Consider the following 26638-nt stretch of genomic DNA (forward strand, 5'->3'; position numbering starts at 1 on the left):
TCTTTGTTCATCGCCACCTTGTCTGCAGACCACGTGGTCTCTGGTTAATTACTGGCGGAATCGAGTCGCCGCGTGATGTGGCAATGAACACGCAGCGATGAAGAGAGCCGACACCTGCAAAGGTAAATTTGCGTCCCGATCAAAAAGGTGGAGTGGTGTTTCAGGGAGGTAACTTGTTTTGCTCATTGATGAGGCTGGTTGAGGTCGTGTTTAGGTGCTTCGCAGGTCATAATTCAATAGGGTGCTCGCTGGTCAGACTATCCCCACTCGAAGTACACTTCCTACACATCCTACGATCATCAATATCATTGGCTCGGCTGGCCGTTTAAGTAACAAGCAAGTGACAAACTAAAATTGCAATCAGACAAACGTTGGCAGGCATGATATTGAACAAAGTGATGGAATCTATCGGTTTGTTGCGTTCTCTCTCACTTTCTTGTATCGCCTTGTCATGCGGAGCTCTCAAATCCAAGCGGCAAGATGGTGGCTCTACCCATGTGACTCAGACACTCCGTGCGCGCGAATGCAGTCTGCGAGCCAAGAACTCCGCATCCTGGAGCCAGCGTGACTTGATTTGCCGCTTGAGGTGCTGAATCCTGATCTCGTCGTGCATGTGCTGAGCAACGAGCCGTTCGTTGGTATCGTTGAGTTGCTGCGCTCGATTCCTCCTTCGACGGCCTCTTCTTTCCTTGCGATTGTCTCGGTAGCTCCTAATGATTGGTCTTTCTCCCGACTCTCCCGAAGAAGGATACTTTCGTTCCGGCTTCGCCGTGGAACACGCCTTCATAGATCTCGGTTGCCGTTGATTCTAATGGAGAATATCAGCTGGACTTCCAGGGCAAGAAGCAAGGAATAGGAAGACCTACCGATCTTGCTTTCGGTTCAGGATCAGCAATTGTCTGAGTGCTCGCCGCATAGGTTGGGTTGACAGAATTTTTGAGATTATCGTTGGAAGTATGCAGCTCAACATGTGACGTGGAGTCTGCCATCATTGCTATCAATAATTGTTTGGAGAACACAGAGGCTGGAAATGTCCTTGTATTTGCGGGTTTGAAATAACTGAGGAATAAGACGCAGATGGGAGTTAGCACTGGTCAGTAGGATAGAGCCCCTTCGCGGCCTGCAGGTAGACTTCGCCAGATTGACCAAGCGGCCAAGCGCCCGGGTTCCTTTTTTGCGAAGACGGGCAATTCTGACGAGTAGGCCGAATAAACAGGGTGGGGATACATCTTTGTGACCCTTGAGCTCGGGAGCTACACCCCCCAATAAACAGTATCGGAGGGGTAAATAACCGGAATTGTGCTCCTCGTCTGATAGTCGCAGCTTGACGCTGCTCATGAAATGTGAGGAGGGAAACATCTACTGCCGAGTTTGTTTATTGGGTAAACAACGGACTTGGTCTGGAGCGTTCATCTCCGGTACTGTTACTTCAGCCTGGAGACTTAAACAGCATTTATTCGTTTAGTCGTTCTCAGTTCGACAGAACATATAGTATTCTTGACCTGCTGATGTTTATTTTATTGTAAGGTGGACAGGTCATTGATCGATTAGCTTTTGAACATTTCTATAGCACCATACCAATCGACTTCCTAATGTTCTCATTTAAACGCAGATATGGTTGACCTTTTGAGGCCATTCATTTGTTGTGGGGCAATGGTTAGTCTTTGAGCCTTCGACGGAATTTTTCTTCACAGTACCCAGATTCCTGTCTTTGTCTCTTGGTTCGAGTGTCTACTGTACAGTACACAATCAAGCAACCATCGCGGGGTTGACCGGGATCAGCGGACTCCAGTGATGAGAACAAAAGGAATGATAATAAACAACCAAGGGCTATACATGTTTGACTGGCCATTGCCTTGACATAAGATACTGGTCAGCAAGAGTATTGCTTATGACCTCGGAGCGAACAATCATAATGCGTTGCGATTTAGTGCAATTCGCCTTGACGGGACAATAATTAACGACTGGGAGAACATTCATCATCCGCTCTTCAATGCCCATACTTGTGCAGGGTTGACGGTATGCAATATAATGGGTGAAGACGTTCAACCGATCAACAAAATGACGAGCTACTATTCCTCATAACAATTAGCGATTATGATTTGTATTTATGTTTAGTGTTGATATTTATGTATTTTGGACATAGAACTTCAGAAAGCAGGCGTAATCACCAGAATGTACATTTCTAGTCAAAAGAGCAAAATACTCATCTCTCAGCACGAATACACTAAACAAAGAGACCATGGGCAAGATGAATCAAATTATAACGCATAGAATTGGACAGATCTTAGCTTCATCAAGCGACTACGCGTTTGATTATTGATCTCCAGCACCACGAAGAGGTGTCTGTCCATCGCTGGAGGCAACTAGAGCAGAAGGCCCAAAGCACGTAGCTGTAGCCCTCTTTATGCTTTGCTGCACGGTTTCACGGTGAACAGAAGGCCCAAAGCACGTAGCTGTAGCCCTCTTTATGTTTTGCTGCACGGTGTCACGGTGAACAGAAGGCCCAAAGCACGTAGCTGTAGCCCTCTTTATGCTTTGCTGCACGGTTTCACGGTGAACAGAAGGCCCAAAGCACGTAGCTGTAGCCCTCTTTATGTTTTGCTGCACGGTGTCACGGTGAGCAGAAGGCCCAAAGCACGTAGCTGTAGCCCTCTTTATGTTATGCTGCACGGTGTCACGGTGAGCAGAAGGCCCAAAGCACGTAGCTGTAGCCCTCTTTTATGTTATGCTGCACGGTGTCACGGTGAGCAGAAGGCCCAAAGCACGTAGCTGTAGCCCTCTTTTATGTTATGCTGCACGGTGTCACGGTGAGCAGAAGGCCCAAAGCACGTAGCTGTAGCCCTCTTTATGTTATGCTGCACGGTGTCACGGTGAGCAGAAGGCCCAAAGCACGTAGCTGTAGCCCTCTTTTATGTTATGCTGCACGGTGTCACGGTGAGCGGAAAGCCCAACGCTGTAAAGCTGTGGCTCTCGGGTTGCTACACGGTGAGCTACGGCGAGTCGCGGTAGGTCACGGTGTGCGAACCATCCATAAGACTCGGGGCGGGCTTTGGGCTTTATATTTTCTTGTACGGCATTCAAAGAATGCCACGTACGCAATTTCGTTGTCCTATCTTTCTCCGCTCGACAGAACGACCAATAACACTTCACTTCCCCAACCCCCCCAACTCCGTTCAGGCAAGATGACCCACTAACATTGGTAAGATTATTGATTCGGAATTACCCTTGACACATTTATAAACACGAATCCCCTTTTTCACCATGTCAGTCGTGGTACTCTCTTGGTGAGCTTTTTGTCTGCGGGCGAACTTCACCAAAGTTGAATCACTCCAAGCATGAAGATTAAGTAATTTACCGCAGTCTTTCTTGGGAGGGGCAGGGGAGGGGGTGCGTGGGATTAAACAATAACTTATGCGGGGCTGGGAGGAGTCTGTTAGTGATAGTTGAAAGGTAACTTGCGATTATTCGTTCATGAATGCGTTCGACTTCCATGAAATGTGCATCCTAATCTATGCACGCAACTTTGGTGAAGCTTCTTAACCCCTGCCCGCGAGGAAATCAGTGATTTCAATCTCAGCTTTTGATCGTCTACACATGCTCTGTTTATGTCCTCGCGCACCTTCCATTGTATTTCAACTGGAAGGTCGGTGGGCTCAACCCACCACAGCAACCACTCCCATGTTCGTGGTTTGTTTTTAGTCTAGTATTTGCTACACCGGGTGTACAGGCATTTCTTAGTGGCGTGTCGGTCGGTCGCTTACTGGTAAGTTTTGTGGTTGCTTGATTTCATGACGTTGTTGGCTACGTTTACAGTACAGCATGGAATACTCTGTCTCGGATATCTGGAATGAAAAGCATATTCAAATTCGGGGTCACCGAACTGGTTTTGGGGGAAATAGTTATTGGACAGAACAAGAAACAATGGGTCGTCATAGTCACATTACTTGTCGTGCGTATATATATATTCAGTCCCACAACACACTGTATTCTCTAATTCACTCACAGCATCTTTATTAACCTTGCCTATGGATATTATGATACGGGAAACATACCTTGATCACAAGGATTTATTTTACATTAATTCCCTGCCTGCTCTATGACTGGTTGTTGGAATATGGTAACAGTGAAAGAAAGAAAATGGTGGGATAATTTGGAGTAGTTGAACCCCCGAATTGGGATGATTACATAAGCCCACTGGCTGCACGTGGGCGCCTCTGGCCATTGGCGGCTTCCCCGTTTCTGCGGCGAGATCGAAAGCACAGCTTCGCCGGTCTAACCATCCGAAACCTGCCTCCGCGTCTTGAAGTGAAGATTCCACAATGGTCATCCGCCATGCGCGAATTGATGCTCGTACCTTACAGGTTTTGGTACACTTCTGGGATGTGCTGCGCAACCGGGGAGCAGAATGTTCACTGCTTTAATAATAGTAGCAGCCTCAGCATGACAGTCGTGTAAGAACTTTTGCATGCTCTCCTTGTCACGTCGGCGAGATTGCCCCTGCTGCCTTAATTGCTCACGCAGGTCCTGATTCTCAAGTTGAAGCTGCGTATGCTCTACCTGACGCTGTTGCGCCAGCTTCCGTCGTCTCTTTTTCTTTTTCTCTTTGGTTTTCTTGCAATTGCCTGGACGGTGCTGGGTAGTAGACGCTGCCGTAGACTGGTCGGACGGAGATTCCGTCTCCTCTGAGCTTTGCGTTATTGGTGGATTCTGCGCCGTAAATGTCGCTTGTGAAGAGTTCTAGTCGAGAGAGATTTAACAGCGTGATCACAGCAAGGCGAGGGATAGTGGAACGACCTACCGGCATTGATTTTCGGTGGACGGTGGCAGACAAGCGCGAGGGTTGAACATAGGTGGAGCCCATAGAGCCCCTGAAGCCAATGCTGGGAGCCTGAGGTCGAGAATATGGTGTTCGACGAGCCATTGCTGATATCTTTGCTCTTCAATCCACTGGGGCACACGAGCAATGGAGAAGAAGCCTGAGTCCTGGCGAGGAGCGGGAATGTTCGGCGTTGGGGGGGTCAGCACGTGCAGAGCACGGTCATTGGGACCATCCGGGAGATTCGGAGCTTTGGTACAACCGCGGGGATTTCACGTCAGAGCGCAATGACCGGTATCAACATAAAACCACAGGCGATGAATTAATTCTACCGTGGATGTTACACATACAAGTGGCACAGGTATTCAATAGCGCGATGTCTAGACCCACCCCAACCGTCTGCGGGCCGGGATGGAGATCCAGCGTTGATTGGCGGAGATGCTATTGTGCTATTGCTTGCAGCTGTAATTAATCTTAAGTGCTTCGGTCGATAGAATCTCAAATCTGGGAAGATAGCCATGGGAAACCGGGAACGGCTTATCCCGAATTCCTCCATCGAATTATGGCTAGCGCGAAAGCGAGCCTGAGCATAGAGCGTTTGTGACCGTGGAAATCACGGATTTCGAGCAAACCAGGTTTATATGTGTAAGCTTCTAGTTTCATATTTCAACGCCGTGCAGTTTCCTCTTCTGGACATCCTTAGCGAAAAACGTCCGGAGATCGAAGAAATCCGTTCCCACTCAATATCACGGTCAAATTCAATATATGAGGTAGGCTGGACGGAACAAAGCCGTCTGGATTTCATTTTGTGGCCCCATCGGTGTAGCGGCTTTCCTTGGCTCGCGTTCAGCATGGGAATAGCGTATGCAAGTGGCCATGGTAGCATCCGTCGTCGGTTGTTGTCCATCGCTAGTCCGCAATGCTCGGATATTGGCCGAAATGATATTGATCCCCCGGGCCCACGCTGCTCACAGCGTGTCGAGGCCGGGATCGAATTAACATGACTTCGTTTATTTGTAGCTCTTAGTCTAAGTAGATGGTCCCCTACAAGTCGTCCACTGTGCACGCCACAGAATAACCAACTTCCCAGGGGAGCAATGTCTATCTCTCCTATCTTGAAGTGACCATTAGCGAATATTCGAGCATCTGATCAATGGATATATGGTAAAATCAGCGGCTGGACAAGTTCATTTCGTCTTTCTCTATCATTTGTGGATACAGTACCCCCATGTTTTACACAGGGCGGCCGAACTGGGACTGTGCTCCACTGATTCCATGTTCAGCAGCAGGTTGGTCAACTGGTACTGTCTGGTAATTACTAAACTGAGGTGCCGAGGATGTGGTACACCCGTGTGAAACCATATTTCGTGTAAAACAATATGGTTATCTTCACACTGTCACTGGATTTAAGTCTTCTTTTACCCGCCCCAACTGATGTGACCCCAACTTCTTTCTTTCTCTTTTGTGTGTTGCGGTTTTCTCCTTTCTTTTGCGACATTCGTCAAGTCATCGCTCACTATGGCCAAAATGCCAACCGCCTCGCGCAATCCTGCCGCGCCAGCACCCACCAGGGTTCGAAAGCCACAGACCGAAACACCTGCCAAACGCGCTGTTCGACATTTGCCGGCGACTGGCGTTGTGCGATCCAAGCCCGTCCCACGGGAGGTTCAGTTCCGAGAGACCTTGGTAAGCCATACACATTCTCCGTCCTGATTTGGCATTGGCTCACACATCCGTTCGATACAGAAGGCACATGCCACCCACCCGGCCGACCATATCGACTGCATCAATTTACTTGAAGCAGCCGAAGATGACCACCAGCAGCGCGCTGCCCAAATGGAGGAAAGCCAACAGCAAAGTGTCGCAGAAAGAGCCCAATTGTCCGCTAAAGTCCGGCAGCTTACAGCGGAGTGTCGCCAGTTACAGGGTGAAAACCGCAAATTGACAGAGAGCTTGGAAACAGCGACTGCCCAGGACCAAATGCCACGGGCTGAATACCAGGTGGCCTTGAAGGAACTTCAGACCACCGCTTCTTCTCTATTCGGTCAGATCACGACCAAGATAAACGAGAGCGACCAAGCATACTTTTCCACTCTCTTGCCTGGCCCTGATGTGACCCAAAACTGGCAAGACCAAGACGCAAACTATCTGCTCGATCCTTCAGAAATCCCGGCACCCCCCATTCCGGGCTACTCTTCGTCCAATGTGCCTACCATGCCCCAAGCCGATCCATATGCGCATCTGCGTTAAGCAGCAGATTGGCCCCTGAAGGATAGGTGGAGCGAGGCGAACAGCCTATAGCGTTACTGTCCCATAGTTGGCCAACATTGGTATTTGAGTACAAGTTCTGTCCATACCTGTAGATCGTCTTTTCAATGAACCTATCCCACCTTAGCGCTACGATCTAATCTCTTGGTAGCGGGTACTCAAGATCCACTGGACTGATCTCCAATACCGAGACCGAATGACGCCTCGCTAAGCACCGGCCACAATGGACCAATATGAAGCTAACGGGGAACCGAGCTCAACTTCCGCGATGACCGTTAAATGCATGGCGTGACGGGATGATGATCTTCGTGCAGCCGACTTCTGACTAAGCACTGACTGAGTCAGTATCGCTTGCCCGAGTCTCCAAATGTGGTTAAGACGAGAATTGATCTTTCCCCTCATTGGTTCAATGAAACGCCCAGCCCCAAACTTTATCGAGGCTGGATATACCCGACGCCCCGCTTTTTCAGGGGTCGCAACTCATTACCGAATACAGGGCGCTCAGCATCTTCGTTGCACACATAGAGAATGGAACCTAAAATACCCTTGTATAGACAGCTTCAAGGATACGGTCACGGTTTCGGAGCAATTATGTAAAACCAAAACTAAAAAATAAGATCAAGTGATGTTCAATATCAAATAAGCCCGTGCTTGATCGATCTCACCGTTGTACCGTCTCCCGCGTCTCAAACTGCGTGCACGAGCGTAGTGCGGTAAAGTCCCTCACAGGCGCTCGCCTAGTGTTTGTATTTGCAATTAGCAAAACCATCCTTAATCGTGGCCTATCCCTATCTTCTCAGATGGACATAGCACACTGGTCGCAAATCACGGATAGAAAGCTAATGCGGAAGCGAATGCGATGATGATGTAGGTCGACAATGAGATATTCTCTGCCGAACTTGCATCAAAAACATCACTCCGTGGTCGGGGATCTTGAACCGCTTTGGCTAGATCCGGTGGAGCTCTGTGGGCTCAGAGAACGGTCTAGCCCGCGCGGATATGGGTTTGCCTCGGCCAGTGCCGACAAGCCCCTTTCACCCTTTTATGTCGCGCGACTCAGATCATCTAATATGCACATCTTTCCTATTATAGCCAATCACTCGGAGCTAGCAGCAAGGTCAAGCCCCGTTTTTCAGGGGACGAGGCCGAAGAGTGGGCGTTCATTGGGTGTTCGCGCAGCCAGGGAGTGGGGAAGGGAAAAAAGGACGATAGAAGCTCATGCCTGGCCGATCTTGCGGATCTACCGGCCCTCTGCCGCGTCTCATCCTATGTACGGAAGACAGCTAACTGTGTGCCGGTAGCCGGCTTGACCCATACAGATGGCTTCATTTAGGCGAACATTTCATCCGAGTTTGCTCCCTGCGCCGCTTGCATCTATGCTGACTGCGAATGACCGACTTCTCTCATTTGATAGAGATTCGAAACCTTATATGGAGAATGATTCAACACCATCCAGATTGCTATTTGATCTTTGATCTAGAGCGATATCAGCCAGAGCTTGGTCAATTAATGTAAGGTTCGACAGCATATTCAACTAGGGTATTCCCGGTATACATCTCTACCTCATCATGGTTTTCGGTCTCGGCAAATGATCAGAAACGGGCAATAAACTGCACTCTGATAACCGGAGGATTGTGGAGCCCGGACCCGCCGTGGATGGAAAATCAGTCTAACCAATGCGGGGCAGGGATCGACCATGGAGCAATAAATTAGCATGCAGGTCAAGCGGGTCCCTTTACTTCTTCAAAGCCCGCATTTCGGGTCGTGCCTTGTCAATCGTGAGTTGCCTGCAAATGGGCAATCTAGCTGAAGCTTGCTCGTCTCTTATACTTATCGTGAATTACAATCACACGGCGGGGGTGGGGGTTCCTCTGAGGACCCAGCGTAACATGCCGTAAAGTCGGCGTGCGCTTTTCACACGCGTGGTCCAATGAGAACTCTGCAAGAATCCCTGTAATTTTACTGGACAGGGCTTTTTGTTTTGTTTCCATACTGTCAACCAATGATAGTCGACAAATAAATGTAAAGGAGAGAAAAAGAGAAAAAAGATGGGCCAAAACAGACCTTCGGTGCGGGCCCTGGCGGATGTCCCACGTCTGTGCTTTTCATGGCGGCAAAACCCACTTGGTTTCCCTTCGGCGCTAAACCAGCAAGCGAGGCCCGGATACTACTTCTCTATGAGGGATGATTCGTTCTATGGTCTGCTCTCCGGGGTTGCATAGCCCGCAAAGCCCGTAGCGCATTTTCTAAGACCATGATTTCCTGCTTAGCCCCAAGTCTGATATTTCTGAGTGATAATATCAACCACGCTTTAAGCGACCATAACGACAGACAATTCCCCACTTGGCCATAGCGTAAGGGGATCTAGGCTCTTCCAAAATCCGAGGATGTAACCCTCTAGATGGTTTGTGTCGACAGGACCGTGGAAATATTTATTTCCCCACAATCTATAGAGCAATGGGGCGGATTGAGGGAAGCACTTTCGCTTCATTCGGGGTAATTGAAAGCTCCGAAAATATTACTCCAACTATACATTCGGCCTGTGAATGTTTGATCGAGACCCCTTAGATGTTGACGGGTTCGTATACCGATTAGCAAAGCATTTGAGATCGCAGGAGTTTCAGGAGGTTGTATTAGCTGTGCCTTTGGTTCTGTCATTGTAGTGGCTATTGATGAGAAGTAAACATGTTGTGCTTTCGATGCACCCGGAAATAAAGGTGTGCGGAGGCTGATCCGCGGCATGCCGGGACCATCGTTGTGCCGCGCGGTTTCGCCTTGGTGATATTGAATATCATTCACCTGCTAGTCTAAAGCTGTTGGACTAATTACATCGGTGTTAGCACAGACGAACTGGAGAGGTAACCGAATGGGGCATCCTCGGCAATAGCCCGTGCAGCTATTCTATCGCACTTGTTTCTATTGTGGCGATGACATCGCTGGGTATGAGCGGGGCAGAGGTTGCAAATCTACACGAATGGCACTCGGTCTTTGAGTTGGAATAAACTGGTACCATCCAATGAAATACCTAGAATGAAATCAAATCAATGAAAAGTACAAGAGGTAATAAACGGCAGTCGGTTTGTGGAACTGACTGTGGTGGTATCTTACACTCCCAGCCACTAAGCGTGCCACCGATCACTTCGCTGTATTGGACCTTTCGTCTCTGGCTTGCCTTCCGGTTCTCTCGCGACACGGTAGACTAGCTTCCTGATTAGTACATATAGAATCGTGGCCACAAAAGTAAGATGATCTGCAGGGATCCAAGGTTGCACTTGCCGAAAGAGCCGTCATATAACCCAGGAGCGAACCATATCGGGGAAGCAGGAAGGGTGATCGCACCTGGTAAGACTAGGCTATCGGTCTATACTCTGAACTTGGCCGTCAAATCCTTGTTTCTTTCATTGATGAACGGATGGAGTGTTCGCTAGGACAGGGAGGGGGTGCTAGACGCGCTAGAACGCTGATCGATACGTAATTTTTGGTCACAGTAATCTCGGAGCACTGCGTTCGCGGCAATTTAGTTTGGTCGTTGCTCTTGGCTTTGCGAGGCTCCTGCACGTATATTAGTCCTTCGCCGATCGTTGTGGGCCGGGCCGTAATCCAGCCTCCCCGGTCCAATCAAGTCGTGGCATCATGGTTTCCACTCACGTGCGGTGTCTGTTAGCTGACAACGCGGATCGGCCGGCTATAGGGGGGTGTCTAGCAAATTCACAGTGAACCAGCATTTTCTAACGTTGCTGATTCCGAGCTCGAGCCGCACGGGTGCTAACAGATCATGTGGTTCTCACTAGGTATGCAGGGAGTAGGGTGTGGGTAGGGTGTGGGTGTCAAGGTGTCAAGGTATGTTGATCGATTACATTATTGCTAGGCTCAGGCTGCCTGATACTCCCGCTGAAAGAACCAATTAATTGCTTTGCACATTGCGAGTACTGCCACCAATGATCCCACGCTCTCTGCCTTCATTGCGCGACACGCCTGGGGCGTCCTGGTTTTCGCCCAGTGCCTGGGCTATCCCTGCATAGAGAGTTGAGTTGGTCTTTTAGCGTAGCCACTTCCTCTCTGAGCGCCGAGATCTCTTGGTACCCGGACTGCATGCTTTCCACGCCTCGTCCCATGTCGTCGTTCCAGAAGTTTTGTTTTTCGAGCTGTTCCTCTATGGACCTATGTTCCCATCAGCATAAAATGAGCTTGAAGCAAATATTGCCGAGAGGCAGGCACGCACTGGACTCGGGCGTTCAAACTAGGAAGAAATTAGCGTCACTGGTAACTGTAATGAAGAGGCAAATAGTCTTACTCTCCGAGGCACCTCAGACACTTGGCCATTGATACGGGAGCACCAGTCTCTCCATGATGTACCACTTCCGGTACGTGATCTGCCACACTTTTGGTCTCTGCCGCCCAACCGGCATCTGCATCATAGTCTATGTCTTCATCCATTGGCACATGGCTTTCTCCCGCATAGGATTGTGATTCCATCTCATACGGGCAGTCTTCATCTTGGGGGCCTGCAGCCGATTCAGGGATGCTCCAGAGGTCGAACGGTTTGGCTTTGGAAGCAAGGGCATCGCGAAGTTGGCTAGAGAACCGACCAAGGTTCTCCCCCGGACCGGGATGTTGAAAGATACCCATGGCTGAGGGTTTTGGTCTTGAGAAAAAAGGAGTGAATAAAAGATGAGATGGCGGATGGGAAGCACAGCTAGGCGTTTTTCCAATGCTTGAAGTTGGGCTTGATTTATACTCCAGACAGACAGCTCGACAGAGCGCTCGGACCAATCCGAGAACTGGGGCCGTATACCCTGCTCAATAAGTACGCCGTTAGAAATTTTTCAGATACATACGCTACGAACGCAGATATATGACTAGACCGGACTGGCTTCCCTAGCCCTAGACTAACAAATTGCGCCCAATGTGTGCACCTAGGGGGAGCGGCGATACTACGTTGAGGGTTGTTAGAGGGAAATCTAGACCTCAGGCTTTTCTTCTTCGTGCAAGACATTCTGGAGCAAGTATCTAAGAAAATCTTACACCAAAGAGATGATTGTCGACAAATCAGCTGAGCCATTTCCCCTTCGTTTAATGACGATGCAGATCTCATTCGTTGCATGGTTAAATGTGAGATTTATACGAAACCCATACCTGAAGGTCAAGGCATGGTTATTAGCTGGTTGAAACTAATTAGTAGGCCGTTCTGTATCTGTGTAACCGTATAACTTCCCAAGGAAAGAATTTCACATCCCTGTCAACCTCATTAAACCGACTCCACTTGAGTAATTCGGGTCCAAGTGGGCATCAAGCCAGTTGCACATTTGCTACTATACTATGATTCTACTAGCTCAGCCGAAATAAAAAGAATATGATTTATTTTTATTGTTATTTTCATTTTTTACCCTGCATCCAATCACCGATACAATGTGCCCGGCTGTATTGAATGGGTATTTCATTATTAAACCTCATTTATTTGCGAGCTGTGAGTTTTGCTATGGCCGCCTGCCCCCCAAATGACGCCTTGTTCAAAGTAGGAATGGTGAGTTGAGTATACATCAGTTATATTCTCGCTGTCTGTCGTTTTTCACCCGTCCATTTCAGTGTTTGTTTCCATCGCGTGATTTCCTAGTTGACGTCTGTTCCTTTACTCTTGCACATAGCAAATCTACCACGATGCCGAAGGAGAAATACCTCCCTTGGACTGAGTCCGAGGAAGATAACCTTGAACCATGGTTATCTGAATACGACTGGATGTCATGGAAAGAAATGGCCAAAGAATACTCCAAGCAACACGATAAAGACAGATCATTCGAGTCGCTGCGAGGCAAACGCAATCAACTTCGTAAAGGGATTAGAAGACGGCGGCCGATCTCAGACAGAACGACTTCACGAGCCCGTACCAGAGCCCGTAGGACTCCATACCGAATGCAGAAGCTTCCACAGGGCTTTCCTCCTCGCCCTCCTACATTCCGACTAAGATCTCCAGATCCATGGGCTCGTCAGCTACTGCGGCAGGTGCATCAATATGGAAATCCACGCCACAAGGCTTCCGCACCGGCCTCGCACAATGAAGAAGATTCCCAGCCAGCAGTTTCACCAAACAATGCCACGCCGGGTAGGTCAAGATATAACCAGCATGAACCTCGCTTTAATAATTACTGACTGCCCTTCCAGTTTACATAAGCCCCAAGCCCGTATTCCGACGATGTGAACAGCCGAGGTTTATTTCACAACTTTGGAAGATGATCCATCGCATGCGCATTTCTCACAGGGACGAGGAACCATGACGCACGCAGAGGGGAAAGACAGAAAGTGTAACTCATGACGCTTTGTGAGCAGTATTAATACGAAGTTTTTATATGGATGTCAACAACATCTCTTAGAAATACCACTCTATTTTCCGGGTTAGTTACTGTAAGTAAAGTATTCTATAATACAGTGCTGTAGTAACAAGTCGCTCCGTTTCCAAGTCTGCCCTAATGTATTCTACTTTCCGTGACTGCCTCTAATCAGGTGGAGCTAGTTACGGAAGGCATTGTTTTCCTAGTCGCCTCTAAGATATCCACATTTGCCTGCCCGATGTTTCTAGGCAATTCGCACTTTTTACTGAATCTTTCTTAGGCTCTGAAATAAGTTGAGATATTGGACAAGCTAGTGCATAATGTATGCCAACCATGCCACCAGATGGCATTGTTTGATGGCCAGAAAGAATGATCACTGTATGTATTGCTGTCACACCCCGCGTGGGGGCCACGTCTAGGGGGCCGCCGCTCAAGCGTTTCCACGGTTCGCTCATAACGTGGCTCCATAATGCCCACCTTTTTGGGGACACCTGAATGGAAGCGAGATTCTCGGGCCGGTGGGAGATGAAAAATAAGGGAGACGGAAAACAGAGGAAGATGGGACACATTCACGCAACCATGGTTCTTTTTCGGCGGGGGTTAAATACTGACGCTCTCCATGATCCGTAATAAACATTGACTGATTTGCTTCTATTGTAAAATACCGTAATGATGCCTGTGAGTGGGCACTAGATGAAAATACAACGTATTTAAACTGCATTTTGGAAATTGCTGCTTTAAATAAGTCTCAGAAAATAATTCATACAGAGTTTGGCCTCCGTGTCAATTTTCCCGTGTCTCCGGAACTTGTATTCCTTACCCATATTCAACATTGCGAGATGGTTGTCTCCACGAAAGATCCCGCTCTTCTCCTTTGCCAGTCTAAATGAACATTTGAAGCACGCGTTTGCTATCTAGGCTGAGTTGGGCCGCAGTTCCCCCTGGCAAGCCTGGGGCGTACTTATAGCATTGGCGCTTTGGATTGTGCTCAATACTCGAGACCCTCGAAAGCCTGCAAAGTCTGTCGAAACATCTTCCTAGCTCAAGATTTCTTTGCCCCAAGCCATCGAGTATTTTCTCCATTAGTCGGTACAACTCAGCATTCAATATAACTAATAGAAAATTTCTCTATGAAACTTGCCCAATCTTGTTCAAAAACGTTTCTCTCATCCATATCTGTCGTAGATACGTGCTTTTAACAACTTGGCTAAATTAACCAGTCATGTTGGGAAAAAAGATTCAAGGTGGAACCAACTCACAACCGCTGCACAAGCCCCGATGACCAATATCAAGTATAAAGTTGAGGAAGCCCACCTCTGTATTTTTAGCCGCAATAAGAACTTACGCCCTGTTGTATTTCTCGGCCTCTCTCATCTTCCCAAATTTTTGAACTTATCAAGATGTATCATACACCATGCCACTCGTATGAACCGGATTTGTCCGGTGCTCCTTTCTTGGTCTCCGATCCATCACCATGTTCGTTGCGCAACGTCAACATGCGAAAAGCCCCTGTTCTACCTTTCTACGACACGAGGGTACAGAAACCCACCGCCCAGACTCTCACATCCCGAAAGGCCTGGTCACCTGAAGAAGACAAGACAATTGTTCGGCTTCGAAATCAGCGTGTTGGATGGTCATCCATCAGCAAGCATTTTAATGGGAGAAGCCCTACTGCTTGCCGCCTCCGTTATCACAATTACCTGCAGCGATGGGACAACTGGGACGACGCAAAAAAAACCCAGTTGGTGCGACAGTATCTCAGGTATGCCATTGGTCTATCCGTGATACTTCTATGATACTGAATTTTTCATTGCCCCTTTTAGACATGGATCGGGTCTATGGTTAAAGATAGCTAAGGGTATGGATGTTCCGCCGCGTGCAGCAGAGGGTATGTTTTGGGAGCTAAGGGATAAGGAGATCGCTCGCCGCACCGGAAGTATTTTCTCCTCACATCATACCGAGAATTTTTCATCCTGCTTTAGCACCCAAAGTGGGAGCAATTCTGTCAGTGACATGTTGGAGAGCAGTGGCGGGACTATTTACACCCAGAAGCCATCGATTCAACTTCCCTCGCTAAAGGATGTACTTTCAAACCTTTCTGCATGTCCAATCGCGAACCAGCTTCCAGCAATCCAGTCGTCGTGAAGTTGAGAAAACCGACTCAAACAAGCTGCTTTCCTCGATCTGTACATTGCAAAAGCTTCGAACTCGAGTGTCACCGAAAGACTTCTAGGAGCTTTTAGACGAGGGTGGGTCGGGAATGAATGATCCTCCGATGATATTTACGGCATTTGTTGAAGTGTAATAGATATGACCAGAGAGAATTGAACAATTGCCAGCGATCCTGTTTCACAAAATCAATGTCTATATGCATTCGAAACTTGCACATGTTTACGTCCCTTGTAATTTTGGGCTGTATGATCGGAAATATGCCATGATCGATACTACCTGCTCAGTTGTATTTCTGGTCCTCACACGTGATATGCTCATTTCGAACTAGCCCCTGGAGAATAATACCCTATAAAGGTCCGCACGCCAGCCTGATTTGATTTTTTTATTTCTGCGCTTCGAATCTACGGGCTCTTCAATCTCGTTTCGTATTCATCTCTTTTTTTCTTTATTTACGCTAAACATGGAAGCTGTCAGTGACTTGGCCGCCACTTCTGAGGAGCCAAGATCCAAAGATTACAAATTACCATCCTTCCTGGACTGGAATGAGGATCTGCGAAGAAGACATTTTCTTCCTTCGCAAGAGCAGCTTCGCTCAATCCTCGAACTCTCTCTGTCTTATAGCAGGGTACTTGATGAGAATATGCATCTTGCTCGACACCTTGGACTTCCCCTCATGAGCAACACTATTGCCAAGACCATAGATTCGCTCTTCAAAAGCCCACGACCGCAATTAATCGAAGTCGACAGCGCATGCAAAGACAACATAACTTGGTCTGAGGTCGCTGATGCCAATTACAACCCCGTGCCCCAAGAGGATGGGACCTATCATCTCTGGATCTCTAGCCGACGGGCTACGGTTGGATTATCCCAGTTCGATCACAATATTCTCCTACCCGGCATCATCCAGCAGCTTATCCATCCCTTGTCGTACGAACCTGATGTGCAGATGGAAAGGGACACGCTTTCTCTCGCATCTTCGGAAATTAATTCATGGAACCAGATCGCCTTGGAATGTATGCTATCCTCTTAACCCCTTGATTTCAAGATACTGATGACCTTTGCCTTAGTGGTGGAAACAAACAAAAACTTACTAGAGAAATTGAAGGAAAAGGCGAACTCACTTTGTATGTGTCAACAAATTCATTCGGCCCCTAAGAAAACATTGCTCACTCATTTTTATCGCGATAGCTTCTCAAGAAAGCATGATTTCAGAAACTCAGGTTCCGGATTATTCAGAGCATGTGGTGACTGAGACGCAAAATACAATCTCGTCAAAGGGCGGAACGAAGAACTTGGGTATGAGAGCAACAAATTAAGGAAATCGAAACATGAAGCTGACATATGAGCCCCTCAGCTAACAACGGCAAAGCATGGAACCCTTGTCACAAAATTCTTGTTCCTAAATGGTTTGAGGCTCGAAAACATCTTTTAAAGAAACAAATCGAGCTTGAATTTGAACGAGATTTTGGTCACCGACGGAAACATAGCAGTATTTACGCTATTTGGTATCAAAACAAGGGCAAGGAAAAGAACAAGCGAAAGAAGGCCCTTCGACTCCAAGGAAAACCTTCACTTCCTCATGATATCTCACACGACCAAACGACGAATACCTCTGACTGCAATGAGAGCTCATTGAGCTCTTTTTCTAACCAGGAAAGTCTACTGGCTGTGGCCTTTCCGCCGAACGACACTTATCCGACCCCTGAGAGCGCTACAGAGGTTCTGCCGATGCAAACAGAGCCCCAATCAAAGCGACCTGGAAATGCTTCTCACGCTGATGTTCAGTATGATATGTCAGCGAACGCCGCTGAAGATGATACACTTGATGGTGTCCCAGGAATAGAACCTACTCATTCGGACATGTCCGCAAAAATAGCTCCAACAAACGATGTTGAAGAATCACGAACGCCTTGTATCTCGCTCGATACGGAAAGTGTTTTGGGCTCCAAGGTACCAGACACAGCAGACAGGCTTTCTCGGCGGAAGCAGCAACCGGTACGATCTGCTCAAGCAACAAGGCCTAGCAAATCTTCCCCATTAAGCCAACCCCAATGGACTACGCCCAGGGCTCAAATCGGATCCTCCGCTATTGGGGATATGCAAAGCATTGATCCAAGCGAGGCTGGGGACCCAAACTATTCTCCTTGTTTTCTTGGGAGGATCCTCAACTAGCGCATTTTTTGAGACCTACGCATGACTGTATAGCTACCTCGGACCAGCGACGCAGAATATCGCCTACTAGAGGAGTAAAACTGCTGTATATGAAGCGCGTCCAAGTATTCCCAGAATACCACGAAACGTACTTTCATATGGCGCATCTTCGGCCTGGATCGATGGTTGTGTCTGTGTACCCGCAACATGTTTCAATTCTTCTAGCTACAAATAGTTCGTTCATTCTTTTTAATGATGATTATAAGATCCAATCTGCTCGCCTTCAAGGGTCTCATCACGCTATTTGCCTTAACCAAGCTTTTATCTAATGTACCACTTTGCGCCAAACAGGCGACTCTTCTACAAAGGCGAGAACTTTCGAAACAAAGCTTGGGAAACACCAATGGACATGTTATCACATTTCCATGCATTTACCAATAACAACGCTATCATAATTGCGTCCTTCATAATCAATATGAACAGTTCTTCCACAATCACCTGTTGTCATACGACCCTGCGGCAATGCAAGAACGAAGTCAGTCTCGCCATTTTTGGTTACTCCGCATGCACTAGGTGAATTCATATCTAGCAGTTTTGTAAAATGTTAAATCGCCTTTGCAAGCATTTGACTGAGAGCATGGGCTGCTATAGCCGTAGCTTGTAGGACTTGCTGTTTGCACAGAATATAGGCCTTGATCCTGATCTGGAGCTGGAGCAGCCGTAGGATTCGAGTCTAAAGAGAACGAAGATTGATGCCTTGATCTCTGACGCTCGGATACTTCAGCATGATATAAGAAATTAACAGACTGTTCTTTCTGCTGAGCTGCAATTTTGGTAGCCGGGGAGCTTTTTGGGATGACAGTAACAGTGTACGTTGTATGAGTCGTGGTCCAAACAAAACCAGTGGGAGCTCCTGCTGCCTCTAAACAGAGGTCTAGCGAAGCGGCGGCGACGTAAGTTCCGCTGAGGAGGGGGATGAGAGAATTAGTTAATATCAATTTTTCCTTCTTGGAATGAACTTAAAAACGGCTGCTTTCAGGTTTTGCAAGCTAGGTGCAACTCATATATCGAATAGTCAAAGCAAAGTCTCATTCGAACTTTACAATGACTTGCGGAATTCACTGCCTTGTCTTTGATGCAGACATGAAGTTATTGGAAAACCATATTATTTAGTCGCTCTTCATCCTAAACGAACAGGCCGCACAAGAAACACGGAACGGGAAGTGCCGATCAAAAGCATCAACAAGACAGTATATGAATAATAATGGTCTTTGTGGTATCTGAACAATTTGATTGAAGACTTGAAGCCTAAAAACTGCATGCATTTCTAGACAGACACACCGAGGAACTAGATAGATGGCCACCATATTTCACTATATCCATGCTGAGCTTAAGCACTAAAGGCTAGACCTCCATCACCTCCATCAATATGGTAGCTTTTTGTACCCAGAAATATCATTCTAAATCATCGTTCTTATTGCCTCTCACATGTACGCTTTGATAATACGCCCTATTTATACCCTATAGTTGACTAAAAACGGCATAAAATGGCACTCAATAGTTTCCCACATTCCCAAGTGATCAATTTTGTACGAATATATTAGTCATATACTCGGGAGCAGATGTCTTTGCAAGGCTCTCCAGTGTATGGACTAATAAAGCCACACTCATACTGGACAGCTTGATTATTGCGAACAGTATCATCAAACCCAGAAAAGGAAGCTTCTTTCGTCTTTGGATAACGTGATTCCTGCATTTTCTCCCGCGCAATAACGCCAGTGTCATTCGGATGGAGAAGGCCAACATTCTTCGATTGCACATTGCCAAGGGTGAAAAAGTGATCAAGCATCGACGCTGATCCATATTCTCGTGGCTCTGGTTCATTTGACAAATAACAGAATCCCCAGTCCCCTGACGGCTCTGCGAACTTAGTGGTCAAGGTAAGGTTTTCATATGGATTTTGTGATAGAGGTCGAGCAAGCAATTGTTTCCGATGATAGTCAAGGCTATCCTCTATTTGATTTGAAGATATCCAGTGTGGTGGCATGACGGCGCCATCAGGAAAAGTGGAATTCACATCATCATATTTAAATGCATTGCAAGAATTCCGGATGGTCTTTTCCGTCAAGGTTGGGTTAAGTCCCAAGTCCGGTTCGATTTGAGGTAGAGTGTCGAGAATGTTTGAAAAATGCGGACCTCGGCAAATATGTGAATTTGCAGGGGGATTATCACCAGCAGACATATGAAATCTAGTCGTCTCATCTGCCCGATATTTGGCCTGGAAAGGATATGGCAATGGGGTCAAGACTATATCGGCTGGATTGCAGACCAGCGTAGCTTCGGCGATGTGAGCTGATTCTATTAAGTGCGTTAGCATTCAGTAATAGCGTTTGTCCCCAAGAATCAATTCCTACCATTGAAAGTATTGTCATCCCCAACCCAGAACAAAGGAAGTGGAGGGGTTGGTGGCCGCTGAATATGGCTCTGAGGTGCTGAAGGCTGCATATCGCTCTGTAATTTGTCTAGTGTGTCCCGACAAACATCGCTGCTGTCACCATACGGGTTGGCGGTTAAAAATTGAGTTTCGAAGTCGTCCACTGTAGAGGTGGCTAGAGAAAAGGGTTGAAAGTTTTCAACTGAAGCACAATGTGTATCGGAGTCTGATGGCGGAATGAACTCCGAAGTCAATATCGACATACTTTGGTAGCGTCCTGGGTCTTTGAAGACAAAGGTTTCTGTGCACATGATAAAGCGCAACAACGCGAGGTAGTTCGTATTGAAATGGATGCGATATGTCACAGAAAGATCTGTGGTAAGAGGCGGAAAAGTGGAAAAGGTGATATTAATCAGTAAAAGCCAGCAAAAGTATTGAGAAGCGTAAAGACCGAGCGGCTTAAAATTGCAATAATATATCTAAATGAACATTTGGACAGCCCTATCATTTGAATTGACCCAATGTGGATCTTTTAGCTCCCAGGAACGAGGATGGAGCAAAACCCTACTCTCTGTCATTGAATCAACTTACCCTTAGATTTGTGTTTTCATGATTGACAACCACTGTTCCCAGGAGCGTTGAAATCGATCATGCCTTCTCGCCCATCCAAATTACTCGCGACTGCAGGGTTATAGGCCCAAAAAGCAGAGTGGTTATCATCTAACGTTCATTTGCTACTCGATCAATCTCGTACCGTTGATTCGAGTACAAGATTTAGGTTGTAATTAACGTCAGGAGCTGCAGCTTCATGACGTTTATTTCAATTTTCAACCTTCGCCAATTCCCACCTGATAATGTACACTACCAAGTATTCGCTGCTCGCTTTTACACCATCACGGCGTCCAAAATGGGTTGTTAGCTTTGCTTCACTGGAAAAAATAGCAATGCTCGAAATAATGACGACCAGAAGGTCTTATTCTGTTCAAAGGAACCAACTACACAGCTTCCGAACATTTTCACATCTGAAGAGATACGAGATGATAAATCAGGCCAGGAAGCGAAACTTGGAATAATATTTGTATATTGCTGCGTGGCTGAAAACACCAAGTTGATCATTGAGGCTTAGGGCCTCTTTCGCTTAGGTTTTGAGCAAACCTTATTCTTTAGGTGAACATTGAGAGCAGTCGTACGAGTAAATGTACAGCCACATAACATGCATGCCACTTTGTTGCCATTTCTATGTTTTTCTCGTTCGTGACGGAGAAGATTGCTGAAAGTTGAGAACGTACGGCCATTGCAACCACCCTCCCAGCATACATTGGCATTTTGGCTTTCTTCTTTCAGTTGCCGAATAAAAGAAATACCTTCAGAGGCCAGTTGGGGATTGATCCCGGTATTGAAACTGTTGCTGCCATGACCTTGGGAATTTGAAGGTTGGTGTGAGCAATGGTGATCAAATTTGTCTCTCTGGCTTTGACACACAACAGCACTGGTTTCTGGTAGGGCGGAAATGGGGATAATTGAGGACCAAGCATTTGAACCTGGCGGGTTGGAAAGGCTTCTATTCCAAAGCGCCACTGAATTTTGAGGCTCGCAGTCAAAAGTATGTATCGGTTGCGAATTATCTGCCAATCCTGCGGTTACCGGGAAGGGTGCATGTAATTTGGTAGATGAATGACTCCTATGATATTGTAAGATGGAAATATTCTCATAAAATTCACTCTACTCACATGTCGACTGGTAACCTAGATGGATGAGGGCTGTAAGTCAACGATCTTTTTGTGGATAGAAGAGGACTGACTGTTGTTGTTCTGGTTCTCGGCAAGACCTGGGACAATGAACCGACAGTTGAGGGGGATCAAATTGCGAATGCAAATAGTTTGACAGGAGGGACCAAGGGGGGCCTGCAGGTTTCAATAGTGGCTCAAAATACAGTGGTTCAGGACTGACCAGGTAGGCGAGACGTACACGGCGCTGCCACAAGGTTTGGTTCAGTAGCACTGGCACTGGAGAGTGAGTGTCTCATCAATATGCGCTCCAAGGTGACATAAAATCGGCTGCCACTCCTTACTTTGTATGAACTGCCATTCCCACTTTCGTCAAAAAGTAGTCGTCGCTGGGCGAGGCTGAACGAATGTGCTAATTGTGTTGTTTGGCCCAAAGATATATTCCAAATAGCCAATGGCGAGAAAATACCAGATGTATTGACTGGATCCGGGGCGAAATTCGTTGGGGATTGGATCCTCAGATATGCTGGTCGGAAAACACACACGGAGGAGAAGGGTACTGGATTGAATATAAACTAGTTCGGCATTGTCGCCAACTCTGTGAGCTTTACCATAACTGGACTCGGTCTCCACCTCGGCTATAACACAAAAGTACGTAACTTACGAGTCAGAATACTGTGGAGCATCCTTACTAGCATGAGACCATACCATACCTTTGCTTAGCTGAATGGGTCTTGGTAAGAGCACTGACCCTTGATCCGATTTTCTGAATGCGAGGTCCACCGTATAGTAAAACACTCCTTCTACCAATAAGCCTGGTGAACCTTCACAAACGCTCTGCTGCACCAGGAGGAGGCTTTTCCTGATCCAGTCCTTAGCTCTTCGGCCTCTGGATGTGAGTTCCCAGAACAAATGTCACGAAAGAGCGATATTGACCACCGCAAGCTCAGTCACTGGTCTGTTTGCAACAATGGTCGAGCAGATGCATGACGTGAATAATATGCCGGATCTCTTATTGAAGCGGTCCTTGAATTTACTGGTACTCGAAACAAGCTTACCACTATCGTTTGCATGACCTGTGGGGAAAACTTTACGTCTTCTTTTCCTGATGTGAACGGAACTGTCCCATGCGGGAACCTCAGAATGTGCGAGTGGGCTTATCCTTATGGCGGTGACATCTATATTTATATCAGCTGTTATAAATGCTCAAAGGAATATTCGCAGCAAACCATGGGTCAAAGCATGATTTTGGAATTGACAACAGCAATGACAGAAAAGTTATCGGCGTCCAATCCTGAGCCAGCACTGAACGCTTATCTTTACAAGACAGTCATCGCAATATGGGGTGTTGACGCGAAGGCTGTTACTGTTATACGCGACCTGCATGACCGAGCTTGATATTGAGAACAGGACGAGTATCGAGATAAAAACCCTGTGAACTTGTTGAAACAAATATACAGCCGAGAAGTAATTTGAATATACTCCTCTACATCATTGAGCTTTTGAGGCGCCAGTTATGCAGCCTATGGAATAGATATAGGTCTCTGCAAATCACTTTTGGCCTTCCGACAGACATCGAGGGTTTCGATGGTAGCTGATTATGTCCCCTGATCTCTTTCGACCAGCCAAGAGAAAGGCAAGTGATTCGCTTTATTATCCATTGCTTCCATCCATGTCTCGCGAGCAGGACAATCTTTATTGGGCGAGTCGGCGAGAGGGGTGGGATCGTGAAATTGGGGAACAGAAATGATGCTTTCGAAAGGAGGGTTGTAGGCAATGGTAGCCGAGACGAAGACTGTGTGTAATGTACTCTGAGTCCTTAAATTCTCTTTAATAGATACCGATTGAAGATCTCAGTCACGTTGCAGTCAACAGACGACGAAATGGTTTTCTCACGGAAAGCCCATAGGAAGAGAAACAGACCTGGAATATCAAACATCATGCATTCTAGCAACCATAGCCAAGTAGGCTTTTTTCCCTTCGCAGTTTCAGCAGCATAATTTTCCTTGAGGCTGTTATGCTCGAGCGAGTTCCGTAAGGTGAAAGGGGCTTCCGCTGCTGCGTGTATACTGAATGAACAGCAAGGTTCAGTCGAGTGAAGGCTTGACGCGAGGCACCATACGGCGTTGGTGGGCTGAGCTCTTCGAGATCAGTGAGCTGGAGGATCGGATGCGCGAAGCTTGCACTATACTCGAGAATATGGCTGTCAGCTTGCAACTTTCTAGAGACGAAGTAATCGACGGGAAAGACAATCAGTCTGGTTGAGATGGCGAAAAGCAAAGACCTGAATCTTACCTGAATATATGAAGAGAATAGAGGACCAAGACTCCACAAGATTTCACTCTTTCTTCGGTGGCTGAAAGCAACAGATGGCTGGTGGGATGGGTTTAATAACCCGAGATCAGGTGCTGAAGGGGCAGCCTGAGTTAGCCGGAACACCTTTGTCCGTCCCGATCCAGACCTTTACCCACGCAAGAGATTGGTTTCAAAGATGAAGGGCTGACAGCCTTGACAATGTACGTATGATTCAAGCTTTTCATCGCCAACAATTCACTCAATAGCCAGTGGACGTGTGGCATGAGTAATGAATACTGTGGACAACATGACGGCAGATGGAGCGTACCACCTCACCTCAGACTTCCTACACTCAGGCGCAAAGAAATCTTCGCAAAGTTGCTTCTTTCTTTCGGCGCGGCTTTCTTTTGCACACTGTCCACTGTCTCTGGCCTTGAATGCGAGAATGCGAGATGAAACATGAGATCCAAACCACCTCTGGCTCAATCACGCCTGCGTCATATCAGTTTCAGAGTGAGGTGCGTACCTCCTGGACACTGGAGAAAAGTTCAACTTTTCTATAATACTGACATCTATCTATAGATATCCCCGAATATCCAACCTCGAGAGAAAGCTCCCCCGGTCGATTCCTCCCCGTTATGTCGAGAAGCTGTGGTCCTCCGAAATAATCTCCGCTTCAAATCGAGCCCCTCGCACGATACCAACAGAGGCTCGCCTGTCAATAACAGATGGCTCTAAGCTTTCTCCAAAAAGCTAACTGATGGCCTTGATGTGCAGGTGGTTGACTAGCGGAGAATAGACTATGAGGTTCATTGGGGGGAAGCGCAACAATTGAAGAATATACCAATCAGCAGGTCGGTTTCCGCCATCTAAGCAGGCTCTCGGATACAGTGGGCATGCAATTATCAGCCAGAGACAACTAGAGGAGCGCACTTCCACCCGCTGAATCACCTTGCAGAGTTGCATTTCCGCACGACCCTTCTGTATGAGTAAGAGTGACAATGAGGTATACTCCGACTGCATACCAAGATAGTTAAAGATGAAGAAATAATCACTGATTTTTTTATTCTTCATACAAAGAAATGAAAAGGGAGAGATTATAGCAACTGTGTTGATATCAAGAGCCCAATCTTTTGTCTTTGACCGAATTCATAACACCAGCATAGACGGTCGTCCGAAAAGGAGAGTTATTCTGACAATTAGACTACTAGACTATGATACAAGCATAATTGCACGCGAAGAAGTAACATTGCGGAATTGCAAGTCAGATTGTTCCAGTATTTCTGTTCCAAGTATGTTCCCCATTGTCACATGTTAAGCCAGCCACACCTGGTTGAAAAGCTCTAGTAGCTCATTGAAAGGTGTGTCTCAGGCTGTTGATTGAAAGATCGTGTTCCCTGCGTCATTAAAATGAATCAGCCCTAATATTCACAGCAGTGGACCAAAAGTTCCTACCATTCCAGCTCCTCAATTTCACGTAGAAGCAGGAGCTTTTCCACCTCATGGATATGTTGGACCTCAATACCAGAAGAGTACAGAGCTTCACGGAGCTTCAGAAACGGAAGCTTTGCGTTGTGGCTCCCTTGCAATATGTAACAGAGCTCTCTGCGGGTGTCTGGGGCAATCAGTCCCTGATTTCGGAAATTTATCTTGAAGTCACATACCATGTCTCTCTGAATCCATTGAACCGGTGCCCGAAGATGAAATTTCTGGCACTAAGGGGCCCATCGCCCACATCCAGAGTGACAGAATATGTGTACATGTATTTAAATCCAAGCTCCGTAGGACATCACAATAGAAATACCTTCGAAAACGAGTGCCATTCGATCTAAATCTTGTCAGTATACTCTTTAATGCTTCACATTCATCCGTCGAAAGTCGGCAATTGACCCATGACAAAGTGATCCCCTTTGAATTGCGATGGTTGGAGTTGGGTGATGGCAGCCGGTATCTCTTAATTGACTGCACAAACTGGGGTGTCGACTCGTTGGGCTGGGAGGGAACATAGCCGGTAGCTTTCTCTATCCACTGTCTCCTGTATGAATCACGTGTTAGCTATATCATGGTAAAGGATGCTCTTTTCTTACTCATTCTGCGGCCTTTCTTCAATTTCTATCGTCCCTCGTGAGAATTTCTGCATACCGTTGAAATGTGCCCTCTGCATTGAGGCTGCAATAGAGTGGTTTGTGGGCCTTGGGTGGGCGTCCCCGTCGGACTCCCGAAAAGTATCCATGCCATCACAAAGAGAATTGCCAACCGATTTGACCTGGAAGGAGATATGACGTGCTTCAATGTCATTTTGATGCTGGACGTTGATCGGAAAATCGCTGAGTTGGTTCGACGCGGTACTAGATTGATCGGTCTCGGCTGAAGATGTGGTAAAGTTCTCCGGATATACCCATATAAATGGCGAGGCAGGGTAAACCTGATCAAGTGGCTGATATTT

General features: G+C 47.0%; 8 protein-coding genes across 8 annotated transcripts; 4 read left to right on the forward strand and 4 right to left on the reverse strand.

The window, feature by feature from the left end:
• Positions 1–502: 502 nt before the first annotated feature.
• Positions 503–989, reverse strand: N7511_004334 (uncharacterized protein; the record flags this gene model as incomplete). Its single annotated transcript, XM_057126759.1, has 2 exons — positions 503–808; positions 867–989. 2 exons carry the CDS (start codon positions 987–989, stop codon positions 503–505), a joined length of 429 nt encoding a protein of 142 aa, XP_056985649.1.
• A 3337-nt stretch (positions 990–4326) lies between these two features.
• Positions 4327–4924, reverse strand: N7511_004335 (uncharacterized protein; the record flags this gene model as incomplete). Its single annotated transcript, XM_057126760.1, has 2 exons — positions 4327–4740; positions 4802–4924. 2 exons carry the CDS (start codon positions 4922–4924, stop codon positions 4327–4329), a joined length of 537 nt encoding a protein of 178 aa, XP_056985650.1.
• Positions 4925–6337: 1413 nt separating this feature from the next.
• On the forward strand, positions 6338–7069 carry N7511_004336 (uncharacterized protein; the record flags this gene model as incomplete). Its single annotated transcript, XM_057126761.1, has 2 exons — positions 6338–6505; positions 6566–7069. 2 exons carry the CDS (start codon positions 6338–6340, stop codon positions 7067–7069), a joined length of 672 nt encoding a protein of 223 aa, XP_056985651.1.
• Positions 7070–11046: 3977 nt separating this feature from the next.
• N7511_004337 (uncharacterized protein) lies at positions 11047–11716 on the reverse strand (the record flags this gene model as incomplete). The annotated part of the gene is made up of 3 exons (XM_057126762.1): positions 11047–11248; positions 11310–11327; positions 11382–11716. 3 exons carry the CDS (start codon positions 11714–11716, stop codon positions 11047–11049), a joined length of 555 nt encoding a protein of 184 aa, XP_056985652.1.
• A 1029-nt stretch (positions 11717–12745) lies between these two features.
• On the forward strand, positions 12746–13359 carry N7511_004338 (uncharacterized protein; the record flags this gene model as incomplete). The annotated part of the gene is made up of 2 exons (XM_057126763.1): positions 12746–13187; positions 13247–13359. The coding sequence occupies 2 exons, from the start codon at positions 12746–12748 to the stop codon at positions 13357–13359; spliced, it is 555 nt and encodes a 184-aa protein (XP_056985653.1).
• Positions 13360–14813: 1454 nt separating this feature from the next.
• On the forward strand, positions 14814–15558 carry N7511_004339 (SANT/Myb-like DNA-binding domain-containing protein; the record flags this gene model as incomplete). Its single annotated transcript, XM_057126764.1, has 2 exons — positions 14814–15175; positions 15237–15558. 2 exons carry the CDS (start codon positions 14814–14816, stop codon positions 15556–15558), a joined length of 684 nt encoding a protein of 227 aa, XP_056985654.1.
• A 487-nt stretch (positions 15559–16045) lies between these two features.
• Positions 16046–17757, forward strand: N7511_004340 (uncharacterized protein; the record flags this gene model as incomplete). The annotated part of the gene is made up of 3 exons (XM_057126765.1): positions 16046–16598; positions 16653–16709; positions 16940–17757. The coding sequence occupies 3 exons, from the start codon at positions 16046–16048 to the stop codon at positions 17755–17757; spliced, it is 1428 nt and encodes a 475-aa protein (XP_056985655.1).
• Positions 17758–20139: 2382 nt separating this feature from the next.
• On the reverse strand, positions 20140–20481 carry N7511_004341 (uncharacterized protein; the record flags this gene model as incomplete). The annotated part of the gene is made up of 2 exons (XM_057126766.1): positions 20140–20345; positions 20436–20481. The coding sequence occupies 2 exons, from the start codon at positions 20479–20481 to the stop codon at positions 20140–20142; spliced, it is 252 nt and encodes an 83-aa protein (XP_056985656.1).
• Positions 20482–26638: the final 6157 nt, after the last annotated feature.

Source organism: Penicillium nucicola, assembly GCF_028828085.1.
Source record: "Penicillium nucicola strain IBT 29836 chromosome Unknown utg000003l, whole genome shotgun sequence".
Lineage (NCBI taxonomy): Eukaryota > Fungi > Ascomycota > Eurotiomycetes > Eurotiales > Aspergillaceae > Penicillium > Penicillium nucicola.